The sequence below is a fragment of the Miniopterus schreibersii genome (genome assembly GCF_964146895.1).
Source record: "Miniopterus schreibersii genome assembly, chromosome: 8".
In the NCBI taxonomy this organism is placed as follows: domain Eukaryota; kingdom Metazoa; phylum Chordata; class Mammalia; order Chiroptera; family Miniopteridae; genus Miniopterus; species Miniopterus schreibersii.
Window position 1 is genome coordinate 44,128,884 of NC_138109.1, and position 15,323 is coordinate 44,144,206.

The 15,323-nt window shown below is 33.9% G+C and overlaps 1 protein-coding gene across 1 annotated transcript in view; it reads right to left on the minus strand.

Annotated features, from left to right (window-relative positions):
* ANKRD13C (ankyrin repeat domain 13C) overlaps positions 1-15,323 on the minus strand; it is a 62,512-nt gene that overhangs the window by 29,363 nt on the left and 17,826 nt on the right. Inside the window, exons 2-5 of the mRNA XM_081144755.1 lie at positions 14,034-14,075; positions 9,049-9,153; positions 1,916-2,001; positions 669-714 (exon numbers count right to left, since the gene is read on the minus strand). Coding sequence (XP_081000881.1) covers positions 669-714; positions 1,916-2,001; positions 9,049-9,153; positions 14,034-14,075 — 279 coding nt within the window. The remainder of the gene's footprint in view (positions 1-668; positions 715-1,915; positions 2,002-9,048; positions 9,154-14,033; positions 14,076-15,323) is intronic.

Genomic DNA, 15,323 nt, shown 5'->3' on the forward strand with positions numbered 1-15,323 from the left:
AAAGAATTATAAAAGTTACTATTTAGACCCTGGCTGGAGTGGCTCAATGATTAGCGCATCAGCCTGCTCACTGAAGGGTGCTGGTTGGATTCCTGGTCAATGGCACATACCTGAGTTGCAGGATCAATCTCCGGTCCTGCTTGAGGTGTGTGCCAGAGGCAACCAATCGATGTGTCTCTCTCACATCGATGTTTCTCTCTCTCTATCTCCTCCTCACTCCTTCCCTTCCACTTTCTAAAAATCAATGGAAAAATATCCTTGAAAAGTTACTAATCAGGTTGAGATAATTAAATACCACTTCAGTGCTTTACATTCAATGTGATGGAAAATATTAATTTTCTTTAGGGCAAGTGTAAAATTTTTGTTATGTAACAAATATATACAATTGTTATCTTTTATTTTATTTTTTTTTAATATATCTTTATTGATTTCAGAGAGAGGAAAGGAGAGGGAGAGAGAGAGCCAGAAACATCAATGATGAGAGAGTCATTGATCGGCTGCAGCCCGCAACCCAGGCATGTGCCCTGACCGGGAATCGAACCCCGATCTCCTGGATCCTAGGTCGACGCTTAACCGCTGAGCCACGCCCGGCCAGGCCAATTGTTATCTTTTACACTTGCAATTCTGTGTGTGTACATATTTTATAGTAAAACATAACACACTCTTACCCCAGCTTTGAAAATCCCAGTGAAGTTCTAGATAAAAGTCACCTAGCTGGGAAATGAAATATGAATAATTATAAATGCACCTTAGTTAATAGCTCTTATATCTACTTAACATTTTACTTTTTAAAAAGCTGTTATCATTTAAGGTCTATAGACAAAAATAGAAAATTTCATTGTTTTAGAATTAGATAAAAAGAAAAAAATGTTTATTATTTAAAATAAAACATTACAATAGCACACATTACAACATTTAGCTACAAAAGAAAATATGCACCACTGTATACTTTATAACAACATTTTAATCACAAAGGAAAATATCTGAAACTGAGAGGCATTTAAATTTGCATCAATAAATATTCCATTTCTCAGCATAACTAAAATAACAATAAGTATTATTGTAAAAATAGTTAATGACTTTAGAAGTGTACTAAAAATGATTTCCAAAATGATTATTTGTGTACCTCATAATGGTCTAAAAAAAAAAAGACCCATTATAATAGAAACTTTTATTTCTGAAAGTGGTAACACATAGATTTAGTAAATCTGAAGTAATATAAGAACTATGTAAGAACTATAGAGAAAATTTTTATTTCACAAATTAGAAGCTAAACACCAAAAGACTATAAATATCAAATATTTATATCAAATATTACAATCAAATATTCTCCAAAAACAATTATCTTTTCAGAGCTAAAAAAAAAAAAAAAAGCATACACTAAGAAAAGACACAGTCATCCTCACAAGTGTATCTTTCTCCCACAGTTCTTTTAGGCATCAAAAATACAGAAGAAAATATCAGAAAATAAACCTCTCTTTCTGTGCCAGCACCCTCAGTTCTTACTATCATGAAGCAGGACACAAAAAAAGTTCTGTTACATAAGGAAAATGCGAACTGCTCCTACTAGGAGCAGTTGCTTCAGCTCTCAGAGTATCTTCTAATCCAAAGGACAAAAAAAATTGTCATTAATTATGACCTACCTCCTTTTTTCTTAGAGCCCTCATCTAATGTACTGAGAGCAGTAATTCTTTATCTACCTTCCTAGTTCAAAGTAAATGGTGCTTCCCGTAAGAGTACATTTATACATCATAATCAAAATATTTTATTTTATTATTCCTTAATTTAAGCAGGATTTTTACCACTTTTTGACCCTTAATAATTAGTGAGAAATTAGACCGTAGTTTTTAAAATGCTTAAAATTACAGTGACAATTATTCTTGGAGTGCAAAATCAGCAAAAAAATATAGCCTACCTCTTTCAGGGCTTTTAATAATCGAGGTCGTTTTTCTTCCACACTTTCCCTGGATTGCTGCTTAAGCTTCCTTAAAAGAGCTGTAACTAAAATTTAAATTAAAAAATAATTAATTTAAAATAGATTTCACCCTGCTAGAAAACACCACTAGCTTTTATACAGATATATTGAGAGATATAGATATTGTGAATAAGTTTAGTAAGAGTATTATCCTGAAGGATATTGAGATTAGATACCTCAACATCAATTTATATTCATTCACACTAGTTTTCCTAGTTTTTAATCATCCATACGAATTTACCTGACTAAGCCATGATTTACCAATCCCAGTCAGATGATGCAATGTCCTGCTATTAACACTGATCTAAAAGATCTCAAAGTTAGCAGATCTCAAAAACCCCATTGGATACGACTTTTCTAAAAATATAATTATCTGCAATTGTTACCAGGTACTGTATATCTGTTCATTTCTTTCCCTAGAGGTTGTACTCTCACATACTAATAATACAGAATAAAAATACAAAACTCAATCCTATTCTATCTGTGAAAATAACTTCTGAATCTAAAAAAAACTGAAAACCTCCTTAGTATTTTCTCATTAGTTAAGAGATCGTAATTTAAACACTGCGTTAAAATGCAAACCCCCAGCTTTACTACTTATTTATTAGCTATATATAAACTTGGACAAGTTACAGAATTTCCCCAAATTTAAATTTCTTTTTTTTTCATTTGTCAAATAAGAATAATGTCAAAATCTAATATCGAGTTACTGTTAAGCCTCAATATAAATTGCTTACAATTGTGCCTATAATTAAGTAAATATAATTTTTATCTATCAGAATGAAGGTCTAAAATTGACTAGCAAAATCAGTCAATCCCTAACATTTACTGAAATAAGGGAAAACACTAGGCTCGAATGAACTAGCAAAAATAAGGCTAGCAAAAATAAGAAGATGGAAAAATGTGCACTGAGATAAAAAAAATGTATACAAGGTTAGGCCAGTGTTGCTCAGTGGTTGAGTGTCGATCTATGGACCAGGAGGTCATGGTACAATTCCCAGTCAGGGCACATGCCAGGGTTTTGGGCTCAATCCCCAGTAGGGAGTGTGGAGGAGGCAGCCGATAAATGACTGTCTCTCATTGATGTTTCAATCTCTCTCTCCCTCTCTCTTCCTCTCTCTGAAATCAATAAAAACATTTTTTTAAAAAATGTATACATCAATACATGCAGATTTCCTCCTGGTACTGACATATTTTTTCATAAACATATATACATATATATGCAAAAATACTATTTTTTTCTATTTTACGGTATGCGTTCTTATAAACTATTGCAAGCCTATGTGGAATAAGAACAGAAACAGAGGTTTATAAAAAAAATTAAAAAAAGAAACAGAAAGAAGATGGTAGTGAAAGATTGGACCAGATTTTTTTTGTCCACATAGGCCAAATTAGGAAAAGGCCAAAGAAAAATTCTGAAGAACAGTAAAATTTATTCTTACTTTTAACCACCAGTCTAACAATAACTCCAACATATTTCAAAAAGCCAAAAATCAGCCCTAGCAGGTTTGGCTCAGTAGTTAGAGGGTCAGCTGGCTGACTGAAGGGTCACAGGTTCAGTTCCAGTCAAGGGCACCTACACTGGTTGCAGGCTTGATCCCCAGCCCCAGAGCTTGTGCAGAGGCAACCAATTGATGTGTCTCTCTCACATCGCTGTTTCTCCCTCTGCCCCTCCCTTCCACTTTCTCTTAAAAAAAAATCAATGTGAAAAATATCATTGGCTAAGGATTAGCAACAACAACAAAAAGCCAAAAATCAAAGAACAATGTTTAAATTACTAAAGGTCTTTCAGAATAGTACAAGAGGCTGAAACCTAGAAGTCAAAGAACAAGACACCTGATCTCGTTTATAAACTAGCTCTGTGCTACATATATATTTAATACGATAAAAAACTCAAAGTAAAAATAAACAAACAAACAAACTAGCTCTGTGACCTAGGTCAATAGTTCCCAAATACAAATCTGCATTTCAGTGCCCAGTTGTTCAAGTTTCCAGTGATATGTAGCAAAATAAAAATATTGGGAACTAGGATGGGGTTTTTTCCTGTATAAATCACATACTATTTTAACTCAAGAACTATTCTTGCTACTATTTTTGGCTTCAAAATGTCTTCTTTAATAAAATGATCATAGAAGAAAGCAGTTTGTTTTTTTTAGGTTCTTCTATGCTAAAATAAAAACGTTAGCTATTCTGCATCAATCCTCAAATTTTTTTTCTGGTATGTGAAATCCAAATAGTCTGGAACCAATGACCTAGATAATCATTAAGATTGTTTACAGATTCAAATTTATATGAATCTGGTTAACCTTCATGTTTGTTATAATTTAACTCTAATATCAGAGATACATTACCCAAATGTAGTAGCTTTTCTTCCTCACTATAAGCTCAAATACTTTAATAAATCTTTATTCAACCTCTCTTGCCTTCAAACTGAAGTAGACCTCTGTTGAATGTAAAACATGAAAAAAATTCAATTCCTAGATTGAAAAGATATCTTAATGTAAAGCAGAATATTTTTTCAATAGCTAAATATGCTAGAACTGACTGAAGGCATTTAGTAAACAACACAAAATGACATAAAAATGACCAAACGTTAGCCTGGCTGGCATGGCTCAATGGTCGAGCATCGACCTATAATCCAGGAGATTGAGGTTCGATTCCCAGTCAGGACACATGCTCGGGTTGCAGACTCAATCCCCTGCAGGGGACTTGCAGGAGGCAGCCAATCAATGATTCTCTCTCATTACTGATGTTTCTATCTCTCATTCCCTTTCTCTCTCTGAAATCAATAAAAAAATATATATTTTTTAAATGACCAAACATTATGAGAACACTGATCTGTAGTGAAGTTACTGAGGTCCTGAATTAATTCTGGAGGAGTCACTGTTACTCGAGATAATAAATTTTCCTTATTCAAAAAAAATATTTTTTTAATGACCAAACATTATTAAAAAGGTAGTGACAGCAATATATAATACAGTAATATATGCAAAAGATTTTTTTGTTGTTGTTAATTCTCACTGAGGATATTTTTTCCATTGATTTTTAGAGAGAGTTGGAAGGGATAAGGGGAGGGAGAGAGAGAGAAAGAGAAAGAGAGAGAGAGAAAGAGAGAGAGAGAGAAACATCAATGTGACAGAGACACATCGACTGGTTGCCTCCTTCTCATGCCCTGACTGGGGCCGAGGATCAAATCTGCAAACCCAGACACATGCCCTTGACCAGAAATCGAACCCACGACCCTTCGGTCAGCAGGCTGACACTTCAACCACTAAGCCAAACCAGCCAGGGCACAAAAGAGATTCTTGTTCTATGAGACTTCACATTTTAAAAAAAGTACATCAATTCAAACTTTCTTATGGAAGCAGAAGTAAACATTCAGAATGCAATTATACAAAATTACCACCATATTTTTGGGGTCTCAGTATTTGTACTTCCATACTGTAAGAATCTTAACATTTTTAATTGATAATGAAAATAAAATTATCTTCATTTAGAGGATTTGGATGGTATTAGACAGAATTCATACTCAAATGAACAATTCCAATAAACTACAATTAATTTAACTTTCTCTTTCCTTCTCCCATATAAAGTATTTTTAAAGTTTTCAGTTTATTGTTCCAAAGCTTCTGGAACTAAGCCCTATAGCTCCAAGTATTACTTAAATCTGTATCTTCTGCTGTCCACTTTCTTTTATGCTCCAGTCTAATTACTTCTCATTTCTTACTTGGACAGTTCTTCCTGGATGAACCACACATAAATCAAACTCACCGAGCTTAACACCTAATAATTGAAATCCCATATTGTTCTTCCTTCTACCTTCTATAAATCAATTAATTAATGAGATCCCCATTAATCCAAGATAGAGATCTTGAAGTTACTCATAATCCTTCTATCACTACCCAGGAGATAATCAACCATTGTCAATTCTTTCATGTAATTATCTTTCTAATCTATCCCTCACTTCTGTAAGCACAGTATCTCTTATTTAAGACAAGATTACCACATGTGATCTAAAGATATTTTTTTCTAAAAGTCTACTGCCTCCCACTCAATTAAAAAGTCTTGGGTTTTATCTAATAATCTCAATCCCTGCTTTGAAGTCGTCTGGGGTTTTGCAGTGACTGGAAATTGAGCTTAAAATCTTGAGTAGCATATAAAGCAGATCTCAGTGTGTCCCCTTTACCATTACAACTTCATCTCCCAAAACTACTCTTCCTCCCTTCACCCATGTTTGCCTTGTAGTCTCATTTAGGAAACCACACTGAAATACAAGTTCTCTAAAATATGCTTTGTTGTTTTTCACATTTCCAGGCTTTCCATACATTCTGCTTCTGTATGCTAGAATGTCTTTACCCACCTTATTAAATCCTAAAATCCACTGAGAGTTCAGTCAAATAACCAACACCTTGCAAAAACCAGAATTACTTTCTCCCTCAACTGTTTCACCCTAGTACTTTGTATATGCTTCAGAACACTACAGAATATTCATTGCTCTCTCTTATCAAACTACAATGAGTTCCTCAATGTCAAAGCTAATGGCACATCCTTACTTTATTTCAGATGCATGTGGTAGATACTTAGAAGACAAACCTGTTCCAATGAAGCTTACTGCAGAGAAGGCTCCCTTGTAATTGAACTGAGATCTGAAGAATTATAAGAAGTTGGGGCAGAAGGATGTGTAACTATGAGAAACTAAAAGGCTAGCAATGCTGACACACGGAAAGCCATGTAGAAAGAACAAGATAAGGAAGATAAAAAAGTGACACTATCATTCTGGATCTTATAAACCAAGTTAGAGATTTTGATCTTCATTCTAAGTACAGAAATTTTGAAAAGGTTTTAAATAGAAGAGTAATATGACTAGAAAAAGAAACTAAGAAAAAGTATGTGTGTGTAATAAAATATTAACAGTGGTTATCTCTGGTAAAATAACTTTATTCTTTTTTCTCTATAATTTCCTAATTTTCTATAATGAATATCATTATTTTCTTATAAGAAAAACTATAAAGTTTTGAACAATTCAGGAGAGTTATGGTAAACAAAAATCCTAATACTTTACAGAAATTTTTTTTTTTCCTTTTTTTCTTTTATATCTTTATTGATTTCAGAGAGAGGAAAGGGGAGAGAGAGAGACAGAAAATTTTTAATTCTTGATAAGTAGTCTTAAATTTTCTTTGCTGGTTTTAGTCATATCTTCATTAATTCATTGAACAAATATATGTGCCAGGCACTGTTCTGGGAGAGAAGAGATAAAGGATGAATAAGCACCTATATGTGACTGAGTCCTCACAAGGCTTCTATCAGGACACAGAGTAGGGAATAGGCACTGTTGAACAATTAATTAGAAGTGTGCTGAGTACTGCAAAGAAAAAGAGTGGACCACTTCAAAATGTATGAAAAGGAGAAGTTAATCTACTCCAGGAGTTGAGGAAAGATTTCTCCCAGGAAGAACTATAAAGTTGAAATGCGAATGAAGACGACTGCCAGTTCTGGATAAGACTGCAAACCAACATGGAATGCTGTCTCTTTCCCTCCAAACTAACCTTTGCTGTGCTACAAAAATAAGACAGAGGCTAATAGAATTCCTAAAACTACCACAACATACATGTCATAACGTAAATCTGTACAAACTACGAGCAACTCCTGGAAAGATAGCTAAGTCTCAGTATGGATAAGAAATGAGCAATCTAGATCAAAGAAAAGCTAGAGACCATGGGTGGGGGATAAGTCAGGAAAAGACTTTTAGATTGTATCCTATCTCTCCCTGATAAAGGCCTGGGCTGATCAGTGTTCACCAGGTAACCATTATAAGGCAGAGAAGCAACATAATCTTGAAATTTCATTAATTTTAAAGGAAATAATTCTAAATAGTCTCTGAAAAGTAATTTAGAATTAGCTTGCTGCTCTGTAGCCCAAAAATATTAGCAGAAATCAGACCAAAAAGACAAACAGGTCACAAAGTTTTCACTAATAATTTATAATATTAGATTATCTATGTATTAATGTAATTTTCTATGCCCAGAAAAGTTTAATGTAACATAAGCTAAATAATAAAAAACGTATGTCATAGTAATTTAAAAAAATTTCAAAATAGAAACATGTTTAACATCTTTATAAATACATTCACATTAATATTTCTAAATATGTACCATAAGGGTTGTGGAATTAATTGTCCTTTATGTTAGTAGTTAAATATTTCTTTCATGTGATAGGAAGTAATAAAAATACAATTATTGAATAATTATGGACATACAATTATATAAATAATTGGCAATGGGATACTATTCAGAATGTGTTTCTAAGATATCACTGTACAGAAATAACTTTAAAAACAGGCCTTAATTATGAGCCACAATTTTTACATTAAAATTTATTATTATATATCCAATAACTGATTTTCTTAGAAAACTCTGTTTATTGGCCTTCCCATAGATTATGAATTACTAAAGAGTAGAAACTATGTCTTCATTCTCTACATCTTACCGTATACACGTGCTTTCTAGTAAGGACTCATTAAATATTCACTAATGCTGAATAAGAGAATCCTTGAAAGGCATTTAAGTCTCAAGATGGGTCAGAAATCCAGGAGCCCACCTGGTTTCCTCTCTACTCTGCTAATCTTTAGAAATACCAGAGCCCTGTCTGCTAAGCTCAGTTGGCTAGAGTGTCATCCCGATACGCTCTAGGTTGTGGGTTCGATCCCCAGTAAGGGCACATACAGTTCCAAATAATGTTCCAAAAAAATTAAGCAGCTGTCAGAAAGGACAGTCAGGTTTCAATGTTTTTTAAAAGTCTTTCATTCTAAATGATATAAAATAAAATAAAAATAGGAGAACAACAATAGGGCAGAATGCTGTAAAAGGAGAAAAAACAAACATACTTTTAAATGTAATTCCTCCGTTATCTTTACGTATTATCCAATGTTCAAGTTCCTAATAATTCATATATAAGTTTATAAATAACTACACACTTTTCATAGTATGGAAAGTAACACTAGCAGAAAAATATTTCAAATGCATCCCTTCATATTTTTAGACTATATAACAACAATGGTAATTTATATTGCTTACTCATCTGTCTATCTCCATAGCTGATGGCTTCCGCCAGCGGGCTCCATCCCTGAGCATTTTTCACCTTCACTGGAGCATTGTGAGCCAAAAGTAAATGGGCACATTCTGAAACATAAAGTGGTAAAAATATCAAACATAATGCAATTTTTAGAATTTCAATATAAAAATCATGTAAAAATTCAGGAAACGAAATTAATAGAAAATAGATCTATAAAATAGATACTGTACTATGGAGAATTAAATATATTTTTTAATTCCTATGTGTATCTAAAACAGGTTATTTCAGATCCTCAAATTCAGTAAGTATAAACTGGATCTCTCTACAATAGAAGGATTATGCCCCCTAATAACTGTTCTCAAGAGCATGTTGAAAATATTTTCTACTCTAAAAGATAACCTAAGAACCTCAAGAGTAATTTACATCAAACAAAAAAGATCTGACTGTCTATAATGTCAAATGAAGAGGTCATTATTTATTTTATCTCTTAAACAAGTGAACAAACTTAGTGGCATTAATAGTGAGATACTGGACATTATGTATTTCCTAAAGTAACGCAATATAATAAAGTTCATAGTGCTCCCTGGGTCCCTTTCTAGAGCCCCAATGCCCCTTCTCCCGGCTCCCTCCCCTCATCTCCCCAAACCCTCTCCACTTCCCAGGCCCCTCCCCTAACCCAGAAACACAAAAAAAAGTTCATAACATCGCTTATGCAGTACTCTTTCCAGAAATGTTTAACCTGAACCTAATTAAGTCTCTATAGCTAATTTTCAATTTACAGAAAAGACAGGAAACAAAGAAAAAGTTAAATAATATGAGAAAATAATCAGATAAATCTCAGATGGGGGACAGTCTACAAATTAGCTGGACAAGACACTTCAAAAAGGTACACAGAAGGAAGAAAAATCTGGGCAAACTTTTCTAGATTAAAATAAAGACATATCAACCAAATGCAATGAGTAAACCTCGAATGTGTTTTGGTTCAATATAAAACACCTATAAAAAACATTTTCGAAACTGAAAAAAATCTGAATTAGATATCAGATATTATAAAAATATTATTAATTTTCTTAGGTGTGATAATATCATAGTTATGAAGGAGAATGTCCTTAGAGATGAATGCTGAAGTATTTGGTAGTAAAATGTCATTATGTCTACATCTAATTTGCAAATGGTACAGTGACAGTTATATAACATGCTAAGATAAACAAAAAGATAATGTAAATATGATAAAATGTTAACAATTACTGAAACTACGTGGAGAGTGTTTCATCAATGTTCATTGTGATAATGCTTCAGTTTTTCTATATATTTGAAATTTTTCATAATAAAGTGTTAGAAGAAAAACGAGATGTAAAAAGTTTTTAAGGAATAAATTTAAGCTATCTCAATAGACTTAAAGGAAAGTCCACATTGTACTACTAAATGAAAATGCAGAAGTATATTATGACCCCATTTTTTTAAAAGGAATAAAAAACTACATATATGAGTGTGTATTTAGATACATACATACATATTGGTATATAATAGTAAGCATGGGGAAAAGTATAGGATAATATCCAGCAGGTTAACATGGGTTTATTGGGAGAAGGGAGGTAATAAGGAGAGAAAATGATAAACCACATAAAAAGAATTTTTAGCCCGGCTGGGTGTGGCTCAGCGGTTGAGCGTCGACCTAGGATACAGGCGATCAGGGTTCGATTCCCGGTCAGGGCACATGCCCGGGTTGCGGGCTCGATCAATGACTCTCTGATCATTGATGTTTCTCTCTCTCTCTCTCTCTCCTTTCCTCTCTCTGAAATCAATAAAGATATATTAAAAAAAAAAAAGAATTTTTAAAAACAAATAAATAAATAAAATTGACCCTCCCCTCAAAAAAACCTACCAGGGGATTTTATGTAGATATGTGTATATATGTGCACATATAAATAAGTTAGGGAAACATAAACATGAATAGATATCTACAGACTTGTAAAAGTATTTTATGATAAAGATTGGAGGGAAAAGAAAAACATGACGAAGTACCGCATGTAGTGATTCAACTTCAGTGAAAACAAACTAAGCCTCAGTGGTATAAGGAGGAAAGTGTACAATGATACCCATTAGGTTATTAATGTTAATTACATCAGAAAAACAAGTAGGAGATATGATGCTTTTATACAAGGGGTTGGCAAAAGTGGGTTTACAGCTGTTCATAATGAAAAAGGCATGCAGGTTATGACTATTACAGTAGCTTTTAGTAACTTCTATGTTTCTCATACTCACAACTATAAACCTACTTTTGTCCACCCCTGTACATCTTTGTTCTGTATTATTTCAATTATTTCAACAGGCATGTATTAATAACTTAAAAATCATTAAAGAAAAAATTTTAATTTAAAAATATTAATAAGCAAGATGCACAACAGTATCTAAAGCAATATCCCAAGTGTGTAAATGAAGGTATAAGATTAGTATGATTTCCATATATTCTAGACATGTCAACTATGTTTTCTGATATACCACAGACGCTGATGAACTGGTGACCTTCACTCACCAATCACAACTCAACTGACGCAGGAATGAGCAATTAAGGAAAAGTCAGATAATCATAGATGTGCCAGTGTCCTACGACATATTCTCATATATTAAAAAAAACCTGGATCAATCAAATGCCTTCTCTCTGTAATTTAAAAATGAATAATAAGAAACAAGGTAGTTAACAAACAGGTACTAAGGCTAAAAGAATGCATGAATGTGGCAGAGAGAAGTTAAAACCTGAGTAGTGTGGACAAAATAAAATTCCCCCCCAAATTACATTCCAATGTATGAACAGTTTTTGGGAAATACACAAAAAATGATTTTGATTAGTGGAAATAAAAAGCTTATAGGACAGCCCGGCCGGGCGTGGCTCAGCCTAGGATCCAGGAGATCCCTGTTCGATTCTTGGTCAGGGCACATCCAGAGTTGTGGGCTCGATCTCCAGTGGGGGACTTGCAGGGGCAGCTGATCAATGACTCTCTCATCATTGATGTTTCTATCTCTCTCTCCCTCTCCCTTTCTCTCTCTGAAATCAATAAAGATATATTTAAAAAAAAAAAAAAAAGCTTGTAGGCCAATAGCTATTAATGAAATTGGAAAGATTAGCAAAAAACCTATGAGAACCTGTAGGCTACACTATAGAGTTCAGGCTATATCCTATAGTTGATGTTATAGGATGACTAATTTAATTTCCAAATGATATCCCAAGTCACACTTATAGCCAAAAAACCTCTGACTGGGAATCGAACCTCCATCTCCTGGATCATAGGCTGATGCTCAACCACTGAGCCACACTGGCCTGGCTTCCTCTGTATTTCTGATTCCCTCTCCCACCCGCAACTCTCACCCCAAGCCAGCCTAGGCAGAACTAATTTCACAAAAGTAAATATGTATCCCCAAAATAATTCATGAGCATGCCAGTCATTCATCACTGTGGCTTGGCTTGGCTTGAGATGAACCAAACCAATCAAACATTTTTGCTCAAAAATTCAGAAGCCCAAAAAACTAAATAGTTGGTGGTGAACACTGAAAACAGAGAGTCATGAAGATTTAGGATTCCAGAACAGTTATTTTATGTCATGTTCAATTTCCTTAAACACTGAAAAATAAATCAAGAAAAGGGAGAGCCCAGCCGATGTTGCTCAGTGGTTGAGCGTTGACCCATGCACCAGAGGTCAAAGGTTCGATTCCGGTTAGGGCACATGCCTAAGGTTGTGGGCACAATCCTCAGCAGGGGGCATGCAGGAGGCAGCTGATCAATGTTTCTCTCTCAATGATGTTTCTGTCTCTCTACCCTTCTCCCTTCCTCTCTCTCTCAAATCAATAAAAACATATATTTAAAAAAAAAAAAAAAACTAGCAAAAGAATTGTTGCTTTCAACAAAGCAAGTTCTAGTAACATCCCTGGGATCAAAATATATTGAGATCAAAATAAAATTTAAAAAATATATACATATATATATTGAGATCAAATGTTTATACCAACAACTACATTACACTATAGTACTATAACAGATGTTCATAATAATACATGTGGATCATTGGAAATAAAAGTCTTAAAAATTAATGAGCCTGTTTAAAAAAAAATCAAGAGTATATGTTTTAAAAAAACTTTTAGCAAACACATCTAAAATTTTAAACTCTAGCACTCAAAAGGTTGCCAATCAGCCATCTGGAATCCTCACTTTTCAGGATTACTGGGAATCCAGACGACTAAGATTTTATGACATCTAGGAATAGCCTTATAAAGTAGATCCTTTAAATCACTTGTCTATGAGTTGTTTTTTAAAGAATAAACAAGTGTTAAATTTTTACAATCATCTATTATACAAAAGGCTAGACTTTGAGTTTTGGTATACAGAACAGTCCATGTTAAAGAATCTTGTAAGCCTTTGAATATTAAAAGTACTATAACACTTAGTCTTTTTTTTTAAATATATCTTTATTGATTTCAGAGAGGGGAAAGGAGAGGGAGAGAGAGATATAGAAATATCAATGATGAGAGAGTCATTGATTGGCTGCCTCCTGCACACCCCCGACTGGGGATCAAGCCCCCAACCCGGGCATGTGCCCTGACTGGGAATCGAATCCCGATCACCTGGATCCTAGGTCGACGCTCAACCGCTGAGCCACACCCGGCCGGGCAATAAATCTTAATATATGAAAATAAGAGTCTCCTGAAATTATAAATACTTGCCTGACAGAATAACCAAGTATGAAAAAAACCCACAAAAACATAGTTTCACAAGGCATAAAGGTAAGTACAAGATTTCCACTAACTCTTTGAAAAACCTGCTGTAGAAACTGAGAAAAGATTTATTTTTAATATAGTGAATCCTAAGCTCAACGAGTAAATAAAATAATCAGGTTAATTTTTAAAACCTCAAAAGAAAAAATTCCCATGAAATTTTTAAAACTGACTATAACAAAAGTGGAGTTAAATGTAAAAACAGAAAATATTTACTAACCTTTATTTCCTAACATCACAGCAAGATGTAAGGGAGTGTTTCCTAAAATAAAATGAAAAATTAAATTAGTGTAAAAACAGGAAAATGTGTATTTTAAAGTGGTTTCAGCTCCTTCACAAATTTCACTGACAGATTTTAAGCAAAGCAAATGTGACTGCAAAATGACCCTGCATCAAATTTCAAGTTAGAGGATGCCATGGTTTCCAAACATAATGCATCCAACTCCTCTTCCCTCTGCCAACCCACCCCGACCCACTCCCCAAAATATACCCATTCTGCTTTAGGAATTTCTTCTCCAAACAGATTTCAAGCTTCCTTTGCTGCTAATTTCTCTATCATATCGTTCTTTGTTCATTCAGCAAACAATTTAAATACCTACTATGAACTCATTCTTGGGGACAAATATCAATAAGACTCAATCCTCAAGTTCTCAAAATTCTTCTGTTAGAGACTAATATGAAAATAAATCATTGTTATATTATTTACTAGAATAGAAGGGAGTGTAGCATGATAACAGAACACAGGGCAGAGCACCTAATTTTGCCTATGCAGAGAGACTTAAATATTTAAGACAGACCACACTGAAAAGAGTCTTGAAGAATGTGTTAGAAAATTTGTAGACAAAATGCAACACTGACCAGTCTTCCCTGTAGCAAAAAAAAAAAAATTCCCCCAAATTACATTCAAATATATGAACAGTTTTTGGGAAATACACAAAAAATTTTTTTTATTAGTGGGAATAAAAAGCTTGTAGGACAGCCCAGCCAGGCATGGCTCAGCAGTTGAGCATCGACCTATGATCCAGGAGATACCCGTTTGATTCTCAATCAGGGCACATCCAGAGTTGTGGACTCAGTCTCCAGTGGGGGACTTGCAGGGGACAGCTGATCAATGATTCTCATCATTAATGTTTCTCCCTCTCTCCCTCTCCCTCTCTCTCCCTCTCTCTCTCTCTCTCTCCCCCCCCCTTTCTGTCTCTGAAATCAATAAAGATATATATATATATTTTTTAATTGTAGGACAATAGCAATTAATGAAATTGGAAAGATTAGCAAAATACAAACCAATGAGAACCTGTAGGCTACACTATAGAGTTCAGACTATATCCTATAGTTGATGTTATAGGATGACTAATTTAATTTCCAAATGATATCCCAAGTCACACTTACAGCCAAAAAAACCTCTTGATTACAGAAATCAAAGCTTTAGTAATATTTTAAAATAAAGTTACTAATTAAAATTTATGTATATTCATTTTTAGATATTAGCATTTTTACAGAAGTCTCTACA